At 37.6% G+C, this 20497-nt stretch overlaps 1 protein-coding gene across 2 annotated transcripts in view; it reads left to right on the top strand.

Moving 5' to 3' along the window:
* Positions 1-20497, top strand: part of PPP2R3A (protein phosphatase 2 regulatory subunit B''alpha) — a 147290-nt gene that overhangs the window by 37325 nt on the left and 89468 nt on the right. The window contains exons 1-3 of one of the 2 annotated variants that reach the window (XM_045199793.3): positions 8447-9177; positions 13055-13321; positions 19304-19407. In XM_045199793.3, coding sequence (XP_045055728.1) covers positions 9046-9177; positions 13055-13321; positions 19304-19407 — 503 coding nt within the window. In that variant the 5' untranslated portion in view covers positions 8447-9045. Of the gene's footprint in view, positions 1-8446; positions 9178-13054; positions 13322-19303; positions 19408-20497 lie in introns of those variants that run through there. The other variant, XM_053929347.1, reaches the window with a different exon arrangement.

The following is a 20497-nucleotide window of genomic DNA, read 5'->3' as shown; positions in this document are numbered from 1 at the left end:
GAAAAAAGCAAGCAAACTTTGGCCAACCCAATATATATATTGTGATCAGATGAATAATTTTTATCTCATATTTGTTTTGTAGGTGTTCTGTGCCCATTTTTAATTACCAGTGACACTAAGGTTTAAAACAGTGCTTATTTAAGGTTATTAGATGATGATTTGGGTCTAAATATCCTCAGATGTTCACTGAGCATTTCTGTGAGATCTCTGTATGAGTCTTCTCAATTATTGATTCACAAATGGTAATGTCTTTAATTTGAGTCAGTGATGGGGGGAGAAACTGGAAATAAATTACAAAAAGTAGAAAAAGTCTTTTCATGTACATAGGCAATATTGATATGGTTAATATTTTTTAAAGAAGAGAAAATACCTATATAGCAACCCCAAAATAATCATAACAAAAGTTAACAGTTCTTGTGAGCTAAGGAGACAAAATTCTAAAAGAGATGGTCTATAGAAAGTAGAAAATGTGAACCTGAAGCTAAGAGTAAGTCCTGCATAGCACCTTTCCTATGCCCAGGCAGCCAGCTCATGAGCAAGTCCTCTGGCACCCCCAATCTAAATACAGCTCCCTAAAAATGTCACAGTGGGCTCTCAATGAGCTTCCCAGTTTTTAAACAGGTATGGACTGAAATCACAATTTTATTAAAAAAGACTCTCCCATTAGTCTTTTAAATAAGTTCCCATATCATAGAATAGCAAACAATTTGATGAGATTTCCTCTTGATAAAAGTGGGAAAAGTAATTCATGAGAAACTAATTTTTTTAAAGACTTTATTTATTTTTAGAGAGAGGGGAAGGGAAGGAGAGAGGGAGAGAAACATCAATGTGTGGTTGCCTCTCGCACGCCCACAATTGGGCACCTGGCCTGCGACCCAGGTATGTGCCCTGACTGGGAATGGAACCAGTGACCCTTTGGTTTGCAGAGTGGCACTTAATACACTGAGCCACACCAGCCAGGGCATGAAAAACTAATTTAAAGAGACAATATAAAAATATAAAATTTAGAAATATACTTAATGCAAGAAAATAAAACTGTCTTTCTGCGACTTAGTTGTCTCTACTTTAAAAAAAAATCTTTCTTATAAAATATTTTAAACCAGGAGTTGGCAAACATTTTCTCTACAGGACCAGAGAGTAAATTTCAGGCTTTGTGGGTCACAAAGTCTCTGTCAACACAGTCTTCTTTTATTCCTTAATTGGTTTTTAGAGAGCGAGAGACAGAGACATCAATTTGTTGTTCCACTTATTTAGATATTTATTGGTTGATTCTCGTGTCCTGATCAGGGATCATACCTGCAACCTTGGTGTATCGGGACAACACTCCAAGCAACTGAGCTACCCAGCCATGCTGTCCTGGTCTTCTTCCACCTCCCTTCCTCCTCCCTTCTTCCTCCCCCCTCCTCCTTTCTTCTTCTTCTTCTTTTTTTTTTTTTAACAATCCTTGAGTAACGTAAAACCATTCCTAGCTCCAAGCCTGACAAAAACAGGCAGTGGAACAGATTTGGCCCACAAACTATAGTTGTCAACCCCTATTTTAAGCAAATAGAAAAGTATGGTGAATGATAGAGCACTCTTATTACCCCGCCACTTAGCTTTGTCTAATCTTAATTTTGCCATATTTACATCAGATCTTGGCTTTATTTAATATTTTCATTATCATCATTTCAAAAATTTATTTCAGATATAGTTGAAGTCCCTAGGACTCTCTTCCCTAGTATCTACTCCCTTTTTCAGAATTAATCACTGCCCTAAAGTAGATGTTTAACTCCTCCTGAAAGTTATTTTTCATCCTCAGCTTATTAATTTGAGAGAGAAGGAGAGAGAGAAATAACTATGCAAGAGAGAAACATCAATTGGTTGCCTCTTGTATGTGCCCTAACCAGGGACCCAACCGCAACCTAGGCGTGTGCCCTGACCAGGAATCAAACCCGTGACCTTTTGGTTACAGGATGACACTTCAACCAATTGAGTCATACCAGCCAGAGCTCCTTCTGAAAGTTTTCATACAGTATTATTTGCCATGTTTTTATTATTATATAGAGAGAGTGAACAGAAAGTGATAGCAGATAAAATCAGAGAGCTGGTTGGGGTCAACTTATGAATGACCCTGTGTGCTATACAGAACAGTTTGTTCTAAGGAAGTGAGTTAACAGGTTTTTTAAGCAAAGGAGTCTCACAGTATGATTTTTTTAAGAACAATAAATTTTAAATTAAGGCCTTTTTAAAGCCTTTTGGACTATCAAAATTTTGCCAGTTCAGAACATTTCAGTTAAAAGATTTGTCTAATGTGGCATGTAGGAAGTGCTTTTCACATGATGATGATTATCCTGGAGAAGATTAACTCGACAATATTATGTCATTAATATTTTCATGTTTTAAAATAGCTTCACAACGGTGATCAGTATTTGTTATCTAGATATTTCTTGTCCAGAAGTACAATGCAAGCTTGTATTGGGAGAGGGGGTCAAATAGAAAATACTAGGAGGATATTGAAAGGTTGGTAAAGAGGATATTGGTCTAGATCAGAGGTCAGCGTCCTGTGGCCCATGGGCCACATCTGACCTGCTGCCTGTGTTTATAAATACAGTTAACATTTTAACAACACTGTAATTTGAACTGTGTGAGCTCACTTATATGCAGATATTTTCAATAAATATATTGGAAAAATTGGGGGGGATCTGAGACAATTTGAAAAAACTCGCAGATGAACTGTATAGCTTAGAAATATTGAAAAATTAAGAAAATATGTTGTGAGTGCATAAAATATATGTATCTACTAGCCTGTTTTATCATTTACTACAATATGCACAATCTGTTATGGAAAGTTAAAATTTATCAAAACTTGTGCAGACACAGACTGTGCATGGTACCATTCACAGTCAAGAGACATGTAAACAACCTTAAAGATGCAGTATTATTACTGCCTAAAATTAACCGTACTACATGCTGTGATACTGGAGTAATTTTGTAAACACCTCCTGTTATTGCAGTGAGCTCAAGTGTTGCAAGTATCTGCTTAAAATGCCTATGACATTAATCATCTCCATGTGAGCAGTTCGTCTCCCCAGTAAATTGGTATCACAGTAAAAAAAATGATCTCTTGCAGTTCTTGTATTTTTCTGCGTTTAGTACAGTACTGTAAACCTTGAATAATGACATGGGACTCATATGAAGTGCCTCTAGTGATGCTGGAAGTGCTTCCAAGAAACAGAGAAAAGTCATAACATTACAAGAAAAGTTGAGTTGCTTGATACGTAGTGTAGATTGAGGTCTGCAGCTGTGGTCGCCCACTGTTTCAAGATAAATGAATCCAGCATTAAGAACCATTGTAGAAAAAGAAAAGGAATTCATGAAATTGTTGTTTCAGCCATGCTGGCAGGCACAAAAACCTTGTACTTTTTGAGAAATACCTTTTTAAACTGAATTTACATACTGAATATGGATGCAGGTTTGCTATAAGAAAGTCATGCCTTAGACTCTGTTAGGATTAGAGAAAAATCAAAGTGATTATATGGCAAAGCAAAAGGAAGGTGAAAGATCTAAAACTGGAGAATTTAATGCCAGCAAAGGATGGTTTGATAATTTTAGGAAGCAGTTTGGCTTAAAAATGTCAGGATCACAGGAGAAGCAGCTTCGGCCAACCAAGAGGCAACAGACAAGTTCCCAGGTGCCATTAAGAAAATCACTGAGGAGAAAGGATATCTGCCTGACCAGGTTTTAATGCAGAGAAGAGTGCCCTATTCAGTGGGGGTGGGGGGGGGGGGTACGCAGGACATTTGTCAGTAAGGAAGAAAAACGAGCACCAGAATTTAAGGCAGGAATGCATAGGTTAACCCTATTGTTTTGTGCAAGCACTGATGTTTATGATGAACTGCCATATATGTATCTTTAGATATATAAAGATACATAGGTATATATGTATATCCCTGACCCTTGAAGGGAAAAGATAAACACCAACTTCCAGTCTTTTGGTTGTACAACAGAAGGCTTGGACAAGAACCTTTTTTCTGGATTGGTTCCATCAATGATTTGTCTCAGAAGTCAGGAAGTCCCTTGCTAGGAAACTGCCCTTTAAAGTTCTTTTGATATTGGACAATGCCCCTGACCACCCAGAGCCCCATGAGTTCACTGAAGATATCAAAGCGGTCTACTTACCTCCAGACATTAATTCTGGTTCATCCTGTAGAGGTCGTAAGGACCCTTAAGGCTCGTTACCACGTGGCACTCTAGACAAAGGATTGTCAGTGCTGCAGAACCCCATTAGAGAGAACATCGTAAAAGTCTGGAGGGGTTACAGCATTGCAGATGCCGTCCTTGTTACAGGAAACAGTGGTGAGAGTCATCGAGTCCGAAACAGTAAACTCCTGCTGGAGAAACTGCCCAGACTCCACAGGGTTTACGACAGAGCCAGTCAAGGGAATCGTGACAAACTGTGGATGTGGCAAAGGTGGGTGATAAAGGGTTTCAAAATATGAATCTTGGAGAAATTCAGGAGCTAATAGACAATGTACAAGAGGAATTACCAGAAGATGACTTGATGGAGATGAGTGCTTCTGAACCAGTGCCAAACAATGAGGAGGAAAACTTAGAAGCAGCAGAGCCAGAAAACAAATTGACATCGGACAGTTAGACAGAAGGGTTATGCTCAGTAAAATAAGTCAGAGAAAGACAAATATATGCTTTTACTTATATGTGGAATCTGAGTAACAAAATAAAATTGAAACAGCCTTTTAGATAAGAGAATGAACTGGTTGCCAGAGGAGATTGGGGGACTGGGTGAAAGAGAAGAAGGGACTAAGGAGCACAAATTGGCAGTTACAAAATAGTCATGAAGAAATAAGTAAAACCTAGGAAATATAGTAATATTGTAATAACTGTATGGTGCCATTGGGGTACTGGAAATATTGGGAGGAACACTATGTAAAGTATATGATTGTCTAACCACTAAGCTGTACACCTGAAACCAATGCAAAATAGCAATGAGAGAAAAAAAAATGTATAGATCATTTTGTTATTGCAGGATGGAAATACCTGGATTATAGATTGTAGGCATTTTGAGAAGATGGTGCTCCTTTATTCACAGTTGTACCCCCAGGTCCTATTGTAGTACCTCCACATACCAGCTGTTTGTTTAAATTCTGAAAATTTAGGCTTAAAGAGGTAAGGAACTCCTATACATCTCATTGTCCTTTTCTCATTCTGTCTACTCTGAGCTTTTACTTGTGCAATTGACTTTGTCTAAAGATCACACAACCATACTGAGTAGTCTTACATTAAATTCATGATCACTAGCCTTCAGTGGGCCATCACTGTTGCCTGGCAGTTTCTAGTACATGTCCCTAGTCCTTCACTCTCCCATTCTGCGGGTGACTTTCACACTTTTTTTCTCCGTCCGCTAACATTTCCTCTTCCATCCTTACCCTCAGCTAATGACCTTGATTCCTATTTTGCTAAGAAAACTGAGGCAATCAGAGAGGAGACCTTTATCCACCCACCTAGCTGCATTAGAGTCTATACTTCCTTTCCTTCCATCACTCTCCATGAGTGGTCTGGTCACCTAAGGCCAACCCCTGCAGTTATGCTCCGGATCTCATCCTCTCCCATCAACTCAGGGCCACTCTTCCAGTGATTGACTCTCTGCTCTCCTGCAGTCATGCATTTTTACCCTTTGCTAGACCATTCCATTAGCAGATAAACATATCACAATTCTCCCATCTTGAAAACACAAGACATCCTAAGGTACTTCAGCATCTAAGAGGCACAGCTCCATCAGCTGTTGTATTTGCAACATAATGTTTATCATCATCAATTTCAGCCATCTCTTTTGACATCTGTGAATTCAGCCCTCACTCCAAATTATTGAGAAATCACATAAGCACACAACCAAAGAAGACACTGGGGTGAGATATTCTGTATTATTGCCACCACCTAACGTGGCAATGTCAATGGATCGGAAACTCTCTGTTCCTTCTAACTTCAGTTGTCTAACATATTTATAGATCCCAAATGAATTCTTATGGTCTACAATGAGCAAATACTATTTGAAATAAATCCTGAATGAGTGAAGGATGAAGAAAAACAAAGGACAGAGAACTGTTAAGGACTAGAAATTCTAGCCCTGACTGGTGTGGCTCAGTGGATTGAGCATTGTCCTGCAAACCGAAAGGTTGCCAGTTCGGTTCCTGTCTGGGTTGTGGGCCAGGTCTCTGGTTGGCAGTGGGGTGTGAGAGGCAACTGATTGATATTTCTCTGGTACATCCATGTTTCTCTCCTCTCCCTCCCTTCCCCTCTCTCTAAAAATAAATACATAAAATCTTTTTAAAAAAGAAAGAAAGAAACTAGACCCTGGCTGGTGTGGCTCAGGGGATTGAGTGCTGGCCTGCAAACCAAAGGGTTGCCAGCTCGATTCCCAGTCAGGGGACATGCCTGGGTTGTGGCCATGTCCCCAGTAGGGGGCATGCAAGAGGCAACCACATATTAATGTTTCTCTCCCTCTCTTTCTTCCTCCCTTCCCCTCTCTCCAAAAATAATCTTTTAAAAATTCTTTACAATTTTTTTTAAGAACTAGAAATTACAGAGATCCCAAGAATTATACTGAATAATTATAGGCTCTTAACTATCTTTCCCTGCCCCTTGCTCCTGGAAGAACATCTACCCCCAAGTTTTAGAATCACTGAGAAACAAAATACTAGATTTATGGGTTATTTCTTTAATCGTCATGGAATGTGTTCCCATCATTTGGAGGCAATTGAAGAAAGACACAAAAGTCCTTATTAGATTTCCCATTTCGCTGCAGCCAGTGAAGTCAAGTCTCAAAAATTAGGCCAGGAGCAGAGAAACTATAGGTAAACACCACCACATGGCCTTCTATTCCAGTGTGTCATTATTTTAAGAGTAAAATAGCATTAATAACAAAACAAGATATTAAACATTGAAAAAAAACAGGTTAGGGCACAAAAGAAGGATGGTAAAGATTAGAATTAAGGTTAATTAGCTTGTAATCAGTTTCTTCTCAAAGCTTATTTACAACAACATTTTGAGTAAAGTCTATGATTCCAAGTTATTACCTTTTTTAAACTACTTTGCCAGTTAGAGCGAAGGTGAGAAACACTTTTTTTAAATTGAGATATAATCCACATAGTATAAAATTCACTCTTAAAGTACACAGTTTATTGGCTTTTGGTATTCAACAAGATCATGAAACCATCAGCACTATGTAATTCCAGAACATTTTTATCACCTCCCCTGCCCAAAAGCTTGTGTGCATTAGCAATCACTTCCTTCCCCTAACCCCTGGCAACCACTGTGTCTCAAGAAGGGAATGAAAAGCCACTGGTTGGTGTTGGGAAAAAGTGGGTGTGCTTTAATTGAAAAAGCATTAAATCCTAAGTCTAAAGACCTAGGGTCATTCGTAAACTTTTTGAGGTTTTAATTTGGATGTAAATAATGAGAAAGAAAAACAGTATTCTAGGCAAGAGTATATGGAAAAAAAATAATGGGAAAGCTACCTAGCTCAAAGGGCAAATGAGCCCAGTAAGCCCAGTGAGAGAAAATTGGGTGGGAGAAAAAGGGCAGTGAAGCTTTAGCCAGTGGTTTCAGTTGTGATCCTCTCTCAACTATAATATATATTGATAGCTTTCAGGTAAGATTTTGTATGAGGAGGATTCCACAGCTTAAACAAGAAAAAGAAATTTGAAAACCACAGGTTTAAACATGTAGGCCCAATGTACACATTATAAAGTGTTGTCAGAATGTCTTTAAGGAAATCAAGAAAGAAAAGCTAACTTAAGTTGTAGGAAACAATGGAAAACCAAAGAATTTAATTCCTACTAAATTAGACAAAGTTTCAGAAGAGAGTTGTAAGATGTTTTTGGTTTAGGGTTTATTTGGTAATGCTATTTGGTTTATATTTTCTAGAGGTAGAAAGTAAATATTGGTCAAATAATGTGGTTGATTGAAAATAAATATTGAAGTTTAAATGTTAATGAGAGAGTACTTGAAGAGTCTCTTGTAAATAACTATATGAGCCAGTGCTTTAATATAACAATAGAATATTTAAAAAATCTGAGGTGATTTGTTTAAATTTCCTTGAAAGAAAAAATGTCACAAATTAAAGATGTATTATGTTATTGCTATTTGATCAGCTTTTGTACCTTTATACGGAAGCCAAATTGCACTTATTTATATGTATCTAAAGCTGCTTTCTTAGGCATCAGTAGTTCCACTTTCCTAACACTTTGACAATAAATTTTCAGATCTCTCCATATCTAGAATCACTCTCAGAAAGTATGTTTGATGACTAACATACTCTGTAAACACACAAAAAAAGAATTTTATTTTCAAATCTGAAACAAATATCTTTGTATACTACGATTTGAGGATGAAAATTTGTTTTTGTCCATATTTTGACGAGATATATCTAGAGGGTTTTGGGGATTTGCTTCCCTTCAAATAAATAAAAAAACTATTCTTAAAATAATAGTTTTGAGTTTGAAGTGCAGCTTGTTCTTTTTTCATAGAATATTAAATAGCCAAGTCAAAAATGCTTTAAACGTCCTTTCTCTTCTAGTTTGAGGAGAAACTAATTCATGTGAATCAACACCTCACATACTCAGGGTTTAAGAAGTTAGCATTATCTGAGAAGTTGCTATTTTTAGGTTCACTGTAATGTTTCTAACTTTGGTGCTCAGAGTAGTGGGTGCTTCCTTTCCCAGAAGGCTCTGTATTCTCAACATGTGCAGGTCAATTTGACATAAAGCTACCTACAAGGAGCAACAGGCCCATTGCAGGCTGTGTTTCTAACTTGAAAATTATGAGCAGGTATTGGGAGCCACAGGCTGTATTTGAGAACCAGCTGCATGTCAGTACAAGCATAGATTGTGGTCTCTGGAGGCTGGGAGAGCACAATGCTTGAAGTTAATTTCTTTGGGAGATAAGAAGAAAAAAAATACCTTTCTACCCAGCAAGATCGACAGCGTATTAAATCTGACTATCTTCAGAAGTGTGCTGGACAGTTGCTAAGTAAATATCCACTTTTCAAAGATGATGATCAAGGAAACATCTCTACGAAGGGACCCGGATTTAAGGGGAGAGTTAGCTTTCCTGGCAAGGGGCTGTGATTTTGTTCTCCCGTCACGGTTTAAGAAGCGGTTGAAGTCATTTCAGCAGACACAGGTTTGAAACTTGGGTGTTTCTTTTAAAATATTTTTATTACTAATAAAACCACCCAGTGAACTAACTTACAAATAATTTTACAGCTCACTTGATATTAGATCAAGGAATTAATCTGTGTCCTCTATTCAGCTATTTGCAGAAAGCTATTTGTAGAGAGATTCCAACAGGTTTAAAAATAGACCTTTTGGACCTGAGTACAGTACTCACATTTTTCTCTCATAGAGAGGGAATCCAGTTTTAGAGATAATAAATACAACTTAACAAATATTTTACAATTTAGTGGAGAAATATTAGAATATTTTATAGAAATACCTTTGAGAAACAAAAATTTCTGTGTTAAAAGTCTTGTTTGTACTTTGAATTAATAGGCTATATTTGAGTTAACATACATTTATCTGTAATTAATATTTTTTTAAATATTGATCCTGTTAATCTTTTTTTTTAAGGAAGCACTGATTTTATCTATAGACAATTATGTGTGTGTGATATAATGTATGTAGGTAATAAAGGATGGCAATTAACTTCTGGGTGGTGAGAGTGTCCTCAGCAAGCTGTGAGACTGGGTCATTTCTGCCTGCAGTGACTACTTTGCAGAGCCCACGCTAACTTGCTTACACCCTTACTGCCAGTGTCTCACCAACAAGCACCTAACACTGACCACAGTACAAATCAAGGGCCCTACACATGGTGGCCATCCAGAGTCCAGCAAGAAACCATAATTTCATAGTTACTCTCACCCCGAGTAATTTCATATTATTTGATTGGACCATACATATGAAGTTGGGGTTTTTTTAATAGCTCAAAAATGGTCAAACATTGGAAATGCTACAGTGAAAGGGTACTGTTCAGAAGGAATATCTAAATGATACTGTTTTTTAAAGGGAAAGATTGAAATGGAGAGTTGAGATAGTTTACCCAGCTAATTCTATTTTAGTGCTGTTCCTAGACTTGAGTGAAACAATTTTATTCAAAATGAGCAGATGCTAAACTTGCTGGTAAGTCTGGCAAAATTTATATTACTGTGTTTTATACCACAATATGATATTTGTAAAGAGTCAGTTTTATTAAGCTCTACATTAAAGTTTAATTTATGTGTCTCCTATTAAATTCAGTGATACACCTGAATTGGTACACCTGAAAGTTCAAAATAAATGCATTCTTTTTATTTTCCTTTTAAAATACTAACATCACTTTTATTAACTGTGTATCAACCAATGGATTAATAAATAGTTGCCTGCTACATGTTAAGTACACTAAGGAAAGTAAGAGACTATAATATAATCAGATATTTTCCCATTGAAATAAAAACCTTGACACATAGCCAGGGTTTGTTTTGAATGTCACTTATTTCTGTCAAAGCAAAAGTATAGAGTCAACATTGGAGGCTTTCCTCTGAACCTTCCCCACCAGCATGTGTTCACTAGACTATTGAGTTTCATCCCCACTGGCACCAGTGGTCTTAATCCTATGGTTATAACTGCTCTGGATGTCACACCATGGGAACTATTTTGGGGAAACAAACAATGTTGATGATTAGCATATCTGTCTCACAAATCTCTTTTAGCATAGAATAATAGAAAGGAGATGACACTAATGTAAATGACTTATAGGTAAAGCCCTTGAACTGTATGCCTTATTTTAGAAGTTTAAGAACACTCTCTACTGCTGCTAGCTCATAAGACTAATATTTGCAGATTTAGCATTAATGCAGAGAGAAATGTTTATTTAGAATAGACTGTCAATCTGTTAAATCATAAGTGATTTGTAAACTTAAAATTGCTTTACAAATGTAAGTGATTATTTTATTTACTATTGAATCTGAAGAACCATGTTTAATGCTTTGAGATTCCCACTCTTTGGCTCATTTTCTCAAACAAGGACATATCTATGACCAGTACTGTTTCGAGCCTTTTACCTGTGTGATTTCCTCACTCCTGTAATTTCCTTTAATTCTTACGACAAACTTCCAAGAAGTAAGGATTTTAATTTGTTTTATTCCCGAAGTTCTAAAAGGTTAAGTAACTTTACTGAGGTCAGAGGGCTAATTAGTTATCACTGTTTTTTTGTTAAGTTTTCCATCTTTCATTGGTATCACTTCCCTCTGTGCCATTTCTTTCTTGACTACTGTTGTATATGAGTGACATCCTGGTACTGCAGCAATGGCTTGGTGTGACCAGCTGGCCTTCATATCCCCAGCAGTATTAATATATGAGCAGACTCCACTCTATATACTAATGTCAGATATTAACGTGAGAAAAGGGTCATGTATAACAGGAGTAGGAGATTCAATCATATCCGTCACATTTATGTGAATGAAGTTTATCTTCCTATAATACTCATATTTTTCAAGGGTAGCTAAGATTTTTATCCTGAATCTAAATATCTTATAAGCTCTTATGTCAAAAGGAAATAAGATATTCAGCTCTACTTACAGATAAATTATTTTGTTCAAACTTTAGAATAGGCTTTAGAATACTTTAAGGAAGAAGAACACTCAAGTAATACTTTATGTTCACAATGAATTTAAAATAAATCTAGCTAGTCAACAGTCATGCCATGTTTCATACTTTATACAGCACCTAATACAGTACATGCTCATACTTTTTTAAAATTTATTTTCATTGTATTTTTTCCATTACCATTTAGTCCCCTTACACCTCCCTCCCCACCCCATAATCATCACTGTTGTTCGGTCCATAAGTCCTTTTTTCCTTTCTGTTCAATCCTCCCACCCCCTAACCTCCCAACCTTAGCTGTCATCCTGCTCTCTGAGTCTGTCTCTGTTTTGCTTGTTATTCAGTTTGTTCACCGTGCTCATACCTTATATGGCACCTAATACAGTACCTCATAGCCTTGATGGATAATTGGTCAAAGTTAAGAGTAGAAGTTAAAAAAAAAAAAAGAGTGGAAGTTAAAACTCTGAAAATCTTCATGGAATCTTTCTGCTTTTTCTTCTAGGAATCTCAGAACTAAATTTAGTCTTCATTGAAAAAATAAACTTCTCTACCTAAATGTTAGTGTATTTCCCCTCCACTTTCCTTAAATCATGGATAATCTTAATCTCTCCATTACCCTCCTCCCTTTTTATACTGCCCTTTCTTATGTCTCTTTATTGTATACCACATCAAATCCTTTTTGGAAAAGAATGATATAAACTATAAATGAGTAAATACATTGTAAAGGTAGTTTGGCTATGATTAAATTAATGACTATGATCCTTGCCAGTTAGAATGTACCAAAAATGAGAGAACTTTGTATCTCGGAAAATATGGCATGCCCCTAGTAGCAAGTAAGTCGGCCTGGTAAAAGATACTCCAAAACAAAAAAGCTTTAATTTTCTTAACAAAGACTTTCTCTGCATCAGGGATTGTCAGTGATTCTGACACTGACAAAGTTAAACTGGGGAAGAAGGTGAAAGCACACTCCCTCCAATAGATTTTAGACCTGCATATTTAAAAAGAACTCGTTCTCTCTGCCTATTGAAGAGATGGAAATGTACAGAAAATCTAAGAACAGTCTTCAAAAAGAGTTTACCAATCCAGTTTCAACAAACTAAGAATACACCTCGCGATCCTTAGTATGTCAACTGATACTGCTCTTAAATGTCTGCCGCGTAAGTTATAGGGAAATATATGTTAGGATTTTTAAGCATAAATTTATATAAACTTGTGTATTGACAGATAATTAATGCATTTTATTTAGTACAGATAAACATTCCCTAGAAGCATGCTTGCCACCCTCTAGAGTCGAGTCAGCTCTTAATCTCTACTCTCTGTAATCGTGGTTTATTGTATTTACTTCCTATTACTGGTGAGGACTTTCAAGAAGTATATACTGTTTATAATTTTTGTGTCTCATAATCACATTTCCCTTCCAGGTTCAAAATAAACCAGAAAAGAAACCTGGAACACCACTGCCACCTCCAGCCACCTTTCCCAGTATTCCCCAACCTCTTTCCCCTGTTCCTCATGTGAATAATGTGAGCGCAGCACCATTGTCCATAAACATTCCACAGTTCTACTTTCCTGAAGGACTCCCAGATGCCTGCAGTAACCATGAACAGACTCTGAGCAGAATTGAAGCTGCTTTCATGGATATTGAAGATCAGAAAGTAGATATTTATGAAATGGGAAAAATTGCAAAGGTAATGTAACTACTAATTGATGTGTAATCTTCTTTTCTCTAGCAATCCCAATCTTCCTCTCTTCACTGCCTGTTTCCTCTGTTTTTAAGCATGCTGAAAAAATTTATTTTTTTTCCATGTTGAAAAAAATTTATTTGATCCTGATATATCTTTAGCTATGGTCCTATTTCATGGAACTCTTAAGTTTGAAGAAAACCTTAGTGGACCTCTCACCTAGCTTTTAATGTAGGAATTCCAACCATGACATCACTGACACACAAATTCATTCTCTGCTTGAATGCTTTCAGTGACAGGAAACTCACTATCTTGCCAAGCAACCTGTTCCATCATTAAATATAGCTTTACTTGGTAGAAATATTTCTCTTGTGTTGAATATAAATCTTTTTTGTTGTTGTTCTCACCCAATAATCATAACTCTGTCCTGAAGCCAAGCAAAGAACCACCAGGCCAGCTCAACACTAATTCTACTCAGAAATAAATGGATTTTCCACTAGGAAATAAGTCTTCGATACTTTCCAATATATCCAACTGCTTTTAATTTAAGATCTTAGCTCCTAATGCCAGAACTACTGTAAAACATTTATTTATTGGATTCTACAACTCTAGCCTCCTCCTAGAACAAGTAATACTGAGCATGACCGTTGCCTTATATTTGATCATGCCATTCCCAGGCTCAGCAACATTCAGGGACTCCTACCATCCACAGCAGTGCTTTCTTTTGTTTGGGTTTTATTTTTATCATGCACCTGTATCGAAGAGTCACATCATACCTCAGGATTTAGCAGTGATTTCAGGCTGTACTTCAAGAGACAGAGGGGTTTGGTAAGTTAAGGGCTACATGTAGACAAGTAGGAGACCAAGTGGGAGGTCCCAAGACGCCATGCACACTTACACTGGGAGTGGTTCCCCTGCTTTTAGAAATAATATTTAAAAGTTCGAAAACATATTGAAGATAAAATTCAAATTCCCTAGACAGCGATTCCCTGTCTGGGTCTGACCCACTTGCCTCCCCACAGGCCCATCTCTGCATTTGGGCTCTCGGTTCTCCCCTTCAAAATAGGCCTTCACTCCTGCCAACCCCCACATCACCTGTCCTTTTAAGACCTAGTTTCCATCCTGTCTTTGGAGAAGTCCCTGAATCCTCACTCCAATCACACCCTGTCCTCTCCCCTACCTCTGACCTCAGAACATTTGTTAACTACTGTTAAATAATTTGTAAATAGAATAGTTTTACGGGAAATTAAAAGGAATTCTTTCTTTTATTCCCCCTTTCTTCACTCCTAATCTTAGAACTTGCTTGTTGGTCCCGTAGATGTTTCTAATAAAAAACAGACTCGTTCATTCCAGAAGTAAGAGCTCACCTGCTTCCACTCTGTTTTACACATGAGGAAACTGAAGTCTCACAAGTACTTAACCTGAAGTCACAGAACTGGTACATGTCAGGAGACAAGTCCCTTAACTCCTAGCACTGTGCTCTTTCCACCATGTTATCTCCCCTGACCATGTGCTAACGTACCATTAGCTAACTTCCAATTATTTCCACACCAATAAATTATAACTTCTTTCAGGGCCTTGGCATTTTCTTACCCAAAGCTTTGAGAAGTGGCCATTGTATGAACCAAAGATGGCAAATTATCTAAATGGGCTGGAACTATGAATCTAAATCCCAAAGATGGAATTTAGCAAGGATGAATGGAAGTCTGCATCTGGAAATAACATGCTAACCGCATAAATGCCAAACAGTATTTCTAACATGACAACAGTTTGTGTGAGAGAGACGGGAGATTTTCATGGACTGCTTCAGACAGGCAGACAAGGAGAGACAGACTTGTCCAGATTAAGGGACATGGTAGTTCCCTGGTGTTGTGCTGGGTCACCACACCTGAAGAGCCAATCCACATGATTAGTGCCTCGCTGTCAGAGACCTGCTCTCTGCTCTGTCTTGAATTCAGGTCCTCTGGATCAATCTTCCTCCTCTGAATATTCCCAGCCCCTGACTGAAGATCCTGTTTTGGCCTTTCTGCCCCCTGCCTCCACCCACCTGTAATCCAGGTATTCCTGCCCTGCTCCACCGTTCAGTGGCCCTCTAGCACAGAACAGATTCAGAGAAGAGAGCAGAAAGCCTAAGATGGTCAAGGGAGGTCAGGAAAGAGTGTAACCAAGTCAGGGATGGGTCTGTGCATGCTGGTGGGTCAGAGAAAGGACTTTGCTATTTACAGGCATTGAGGATCGATCTCTATGTCCATCAGGCAAAACTGCCAGTGTTGAAGCTGACAACACAGAAAAGTTGAAAAAGGTAGAAAGCTATATTGTTTACCATAGTAACAATCATTTGCATAACAATTTACTGCTTACCTAATCATGTGGCACAATAGCCAATATACATACATGTCTGATTAACTTGCCTGAATTGTACTTGATTATAGACCTAAATTCCATGTTGGGTGCCAAGCATTGGTGTTCATTGCTCTTTACCTTAATTGTTGGCTCAGGTAGCAAGGTAAATTGCTCATACCTTTAAATTTTTAAAAACAACATTGCATATAAAAGTGAGAAGGTGTATATTGTATAATGACCTCACAAGATACCATAAATGTATTGGTTTGTATTGTTTTGTTTTAGGTTACTGTATCAGCTCCTTTTATTGGATTTTGTCTATTTTTAAAATCATGTATTTTAAAAATTCATTTAATCGTGTCTTCTAGTTAACCAATCCCCATTAAACCAGCTTTCACCTCACTAAGCCATCCTTATTTTCACCCATTTTTGCTGTGCTGTCCCCTCTTCTCTGCCACTAGGTGGTGAACTCTGCACCTGCATCCCTTGCACCCCATGTGCTTGTGTTCTCACAAGGGGTGGTCATTTGAAAGGGAGAAGAAAGACAACCTTTAAGAGACAGTGAGAGGAGAGGTGGTTGGAGCAATAAATGAACATTTTTATGGATTCTTGTAGTTTATAAAGCTATTTGGGAGGCCAGCTTGAATTTGCGATCTACTCTTAGTGACACTTAAGTGTAGCTATATAGGCTGTGATCTGTTTTTCAAATGCAAAGAAATCTCTGTGTCCATGAAGTGTGCATCTGTTGGTGAAGTTTAGCTTATTCATCTTTGATCTCAGACAGCGCTGGAGGGACCAATGGCCATTTCTCATTAAATTCTCAGTATATAGTGTGTACTTTTTTCCACAGCTTTAAGTGATGATGGAGAAGAAATGAGAGAATGAATCTAAGAGGGACAGAGGCAGTGCAGGAACAGAAACTGAGGAACAGGAAGAAAAGCATTTGTCAGAGACTGGACCTCTAGCAGGAAGTTGAGGAAAAGAATAAAACTGCCTTCTGAACCATACAAAGCCCTCCAGCCCCTGTTCTGGCTGATGTAGCCCCATCTTGACCTATCAAACCTGTGGCCTGTCAGGTGCCCTCTGTACCTTTATTTTCTTCATCTACAAAATGGGATAAAAATACCTGCCCTCTTCTGCATGGGGCATGAGGACCAAGTGAAATAACAGGATGAAACACTTTAAAATATTAAAGAACACTGCAAATATTGGTGATTACCTCTTCCTGTGTATATCATTAAATCACCTTGCTTTCAGTTCTTTATGTTGTTAGGCCATTGTTAGATCAAATTATAGGTGTTAACCAAATTTTCTTTGTCCCAGTACTTTGATTACCACATTGATTCTTGCCTGCTCCTATAAACCTAAATTTCCTAAACCCATTTTCTGTATCTCCTTATACATCCCCACTTGTCATCCATTCTCTTCCTTTGTAAAGGCTTATTCTCTCCTCTGTTATAAAATGCTGTATTTTGTTTCCCTCAGATTAGTATCATTTATTTTTTTAGATTCTTAATGATCTCCTGATTCCCTTCATCTTAATTCTTCTTTTTTAAGCAGATGCAGGAGAGCCATACTTTTTTTTTTTTTAATAGTCAAAAGTACAGTGTCTGCAGCCCTTGCCGTTCACTGCCCTTCCCATTTTTTTTCCTTTGGCATTTTCTCCAAGGACCTGATACCCTAACACTTGTTTACTCAAGCATCCCACTGTGAGCAAAATAGGTCAGTCCTTTCCAATCTACTTCAAAACATATCCATTCTCTACCTTATCCCTTAGGATTTTGCCTTTGGGTTATAATAAATTTATAAGTGTTAATCTCTCAGTGACTTACTACTCCTTACAAGCAGACATATATGCATTTAACAGGAGTCTTGTGCAGAAGAGACTAGACTGTAATCCCAGGGAATAAAAGTTGTTCCATAGTGGAAGTAGCTGCAGGACAGGTAGTAAGCACACAGCCCTTCGAAGTGTTTCAGCTGAGGCAGGTGACTGCTCGAGGTTGAGCTAGAAGATTCCTAGTCCATTCTAATTCTGAAAAACCCATGAGTGACTAATGGTGGGAGTTCCAAGCACTTTGGCAACTCAGTTCCAACCTCTCCCCATACTTTCTGTTTATGGCTCCGCACCCCACCTTCATAATACAGGCTATTCTTTCAGCTTTCCCAGCAGTTGCCAATAACCTGTAACATCTAAGAGCATTTTCTTGGCACGCCAGCATTCTGCATGAAAGGGAGGATTGGGATTGGGGAAAATGGATTTGACAGTTTACAACCCAAGGTATATTAATTGTGAGCTTTGTACCTTGGCAATCATAATTTACACCATAAAAAATCCATGTGGTTGCTAAGCAACACCTTTCCTCATTCTTGACCTCAGTGGAGGTATTTGAACTCTGGACTTAAGAAATCTTAAATTCCATCCTGCTTGCAGAACATGCTTTAGTGGCCCTGCCAGGAACAGCCTATTTCTGCCCAGTACTTACATCCCTAGGCTTGTATCTCCGCTTCCATATCCTCCTCTCTGACATGAACCCAGCAGCCTTAAGTGTTCCTAGCATAACTAGTCGCAGACTTGGTACTCTTCAGTCTTCTGTGGGGGTCCCCCACACACTAAGGCCTCACACCAGAGGCAACTGTACCTGAACTAATGTGGATTCACATCTTGTCAACCTCCAGTGGAGAAACTTCCCTGTGTAGCATGATGAAGGCTCAGCAGATCCTCCATCTAATATGAATAATAAGAATTTCTTTAATAACAAGATGTGTTTCTTTGAAGAGTTCCAGATTTCAGAATGTATATTACATGTATATATAAAATTGGGAATATTTGGAGACTATTTCTGTGCTACTATGTAGATATTATTATCACTAAGATTTTTCCTTTACCACAAAAAAAAAAAATTGGTAAGAACTCTTACATAAGAATTTTTTTAATTGAAAGAAAGAGCTTTGTATTGAAAAAGAAAAAAATTACCTTTTAGGATATTGTAATTGCTTTATATTCATTTCCAGTTCTTCCTGAGGCTTTTATGAGTTATTTGTGGTAGTTTCTAATACATAAATAAATTATAGCATTTTGATTTTTACCTTTCATTTTTTACTTGAATTGTAACCATTTAAATAGATTTGATAGCTATTTTCTTGAATGGTTGGGGCTTTGCTGGTTCTTCTTGATCCTGAGTCTTAACATAATATGCCAAGATGAGAGCCAGAGATAAAGGTAGAGAGTATTAACACCAAGTGACCACATAATAAAGGTGACTATTTTTCTGCCATAGGAAGGAAGGTCATATACAACCATGACATTCAATCATTTCTTTTTCTTTCTGGAAGATAAAAAAATATATAAGAGTGGTAGGAAGGAGGAAGACTGGTTGCTTTAACTGTCAGGATAGGGAAAGAAACATCACTCTAAATGAAGTTGGAAAAAAGGTAGATGGATTTCTATTTTCCATTAAACATGTAATCCTGTATTTTGTTCCCCCTCTGTGTCTCTAATATATTTGCCTCTGTCCCTGTTTTGCTCTTCCAAGGGCCCTTTTGTCCACTGTGGGTTAAAGGGTAAAAGCCACAAAGGCCCTTTCTTTGGCCATGTCATCTCTTCACTGCCCCTTGGCTTACACTGTATTTGTGTTTTATCTGCAGGTCTGTGGCTGTCCTCTCTATTGGAAAGCCCCCATGTTCAGGGCTGCAGGGGGAGAGAAGACAGGATTTGTGTCAGCACAGTCATTTACTGCCCTGTGGAGAAAGTAAGTATGTGAACAGTTTCTCTGAGGTTAGGCAAAGAATTCTCCGGTCCTCATGACATGCTTCATAAAGGTCATTTATTTTATTCATTTATTAATTTTTCCTTTACCCTTTATTTCAGCAAGTAAAATGCAATGATTCTCAGCCATTTATACTCACACACAAATTCTTTCCATTAGCCTTTATCTTATGTCTCTAAGAAGTAAAATGGAACTTCAGAAATACCACTTTAATAACTATTTGATAGTTTCTTAGTTTTACCTGCTAAATTTGGGTCTTAGGATTTGACTCTTGTAGCAGTGACATAAGAGCACACCACATGTATCCCATGGAAATACAGCTTTCATTCTCATATGATCCAATTTCGAATTGGATCTAGTTGATTTATTAAAAATAACAATTCTGATAAATTTTAATCATTACTTTTTTGTTTGTTTTGTGGGACATTTTATTATTAAGTATATTTTATTGATCATGCTATTACAGTTGCCCCATTTTCCCTTTTGCCCCCCTCTACCTGGTACCCCCATTCCCTCCAACAATCTCCCCTTTAATTCATGTCCATGGGTCACACATATGAGTTCTTTGGCTTCTCCATTTCCTATAGTATTCTTAACATTCCCATGTCTATTTTGTACCTACCAATTATGCTTCTTATTCCCTGTACCTTTCCCGCAATCACCCCTTCCCCCTCCTTGCTGATAACCCTCTCTGTGATCTCCATTTCTGTGATTCTGTTCCTATTCTAGTTGTTTGCTTAGTTTGTTTTTGTTTTCTTAGATTCCATTGTTGATAGTTGTGAGTTTGTTGTCATTTTACTATTCATAGTTTTTTATCTTCTTTTTCTTAGATAAGTCCCTTTAACATTTCATATAATAAGGACTTGGTGATGATGAACTCCTTTAACCTGACCTTGTCTGGGAAGCACTTTATCTGCCCTTCCATTCTAAATGATAGCTTTGCTGGATAGAGTAATCTTGGATGTAGGTCCTTGCTGTTCATCTCTTTGAATACTTTTTGCCAATCCCTTCTAGCCTACAAAGTTTCTTTTCAGAAATCAGCTGATAGTCTTACGGAAACTCCTTTGTAGGT

This window comes from Desmodus rotundus, chromosome 8 (genome assembly GCF_022682495.2).
Source record: "Desmodus rotundus isolate HL8 chromosome 8, HLdesRot8A.1, whole genome shotgun sequence".
NCBI lineage: Eukaryota > Metazoa > Chordata > Mammalia > Chiroptera > Phyllostomidae > Desmodus > Desmodus rotundus.
The sequence above is the reverse complement of the archived record's forward strand: the minus strand, read 5'-3'. Positions and strand labels throughout refer to the sequence as shown.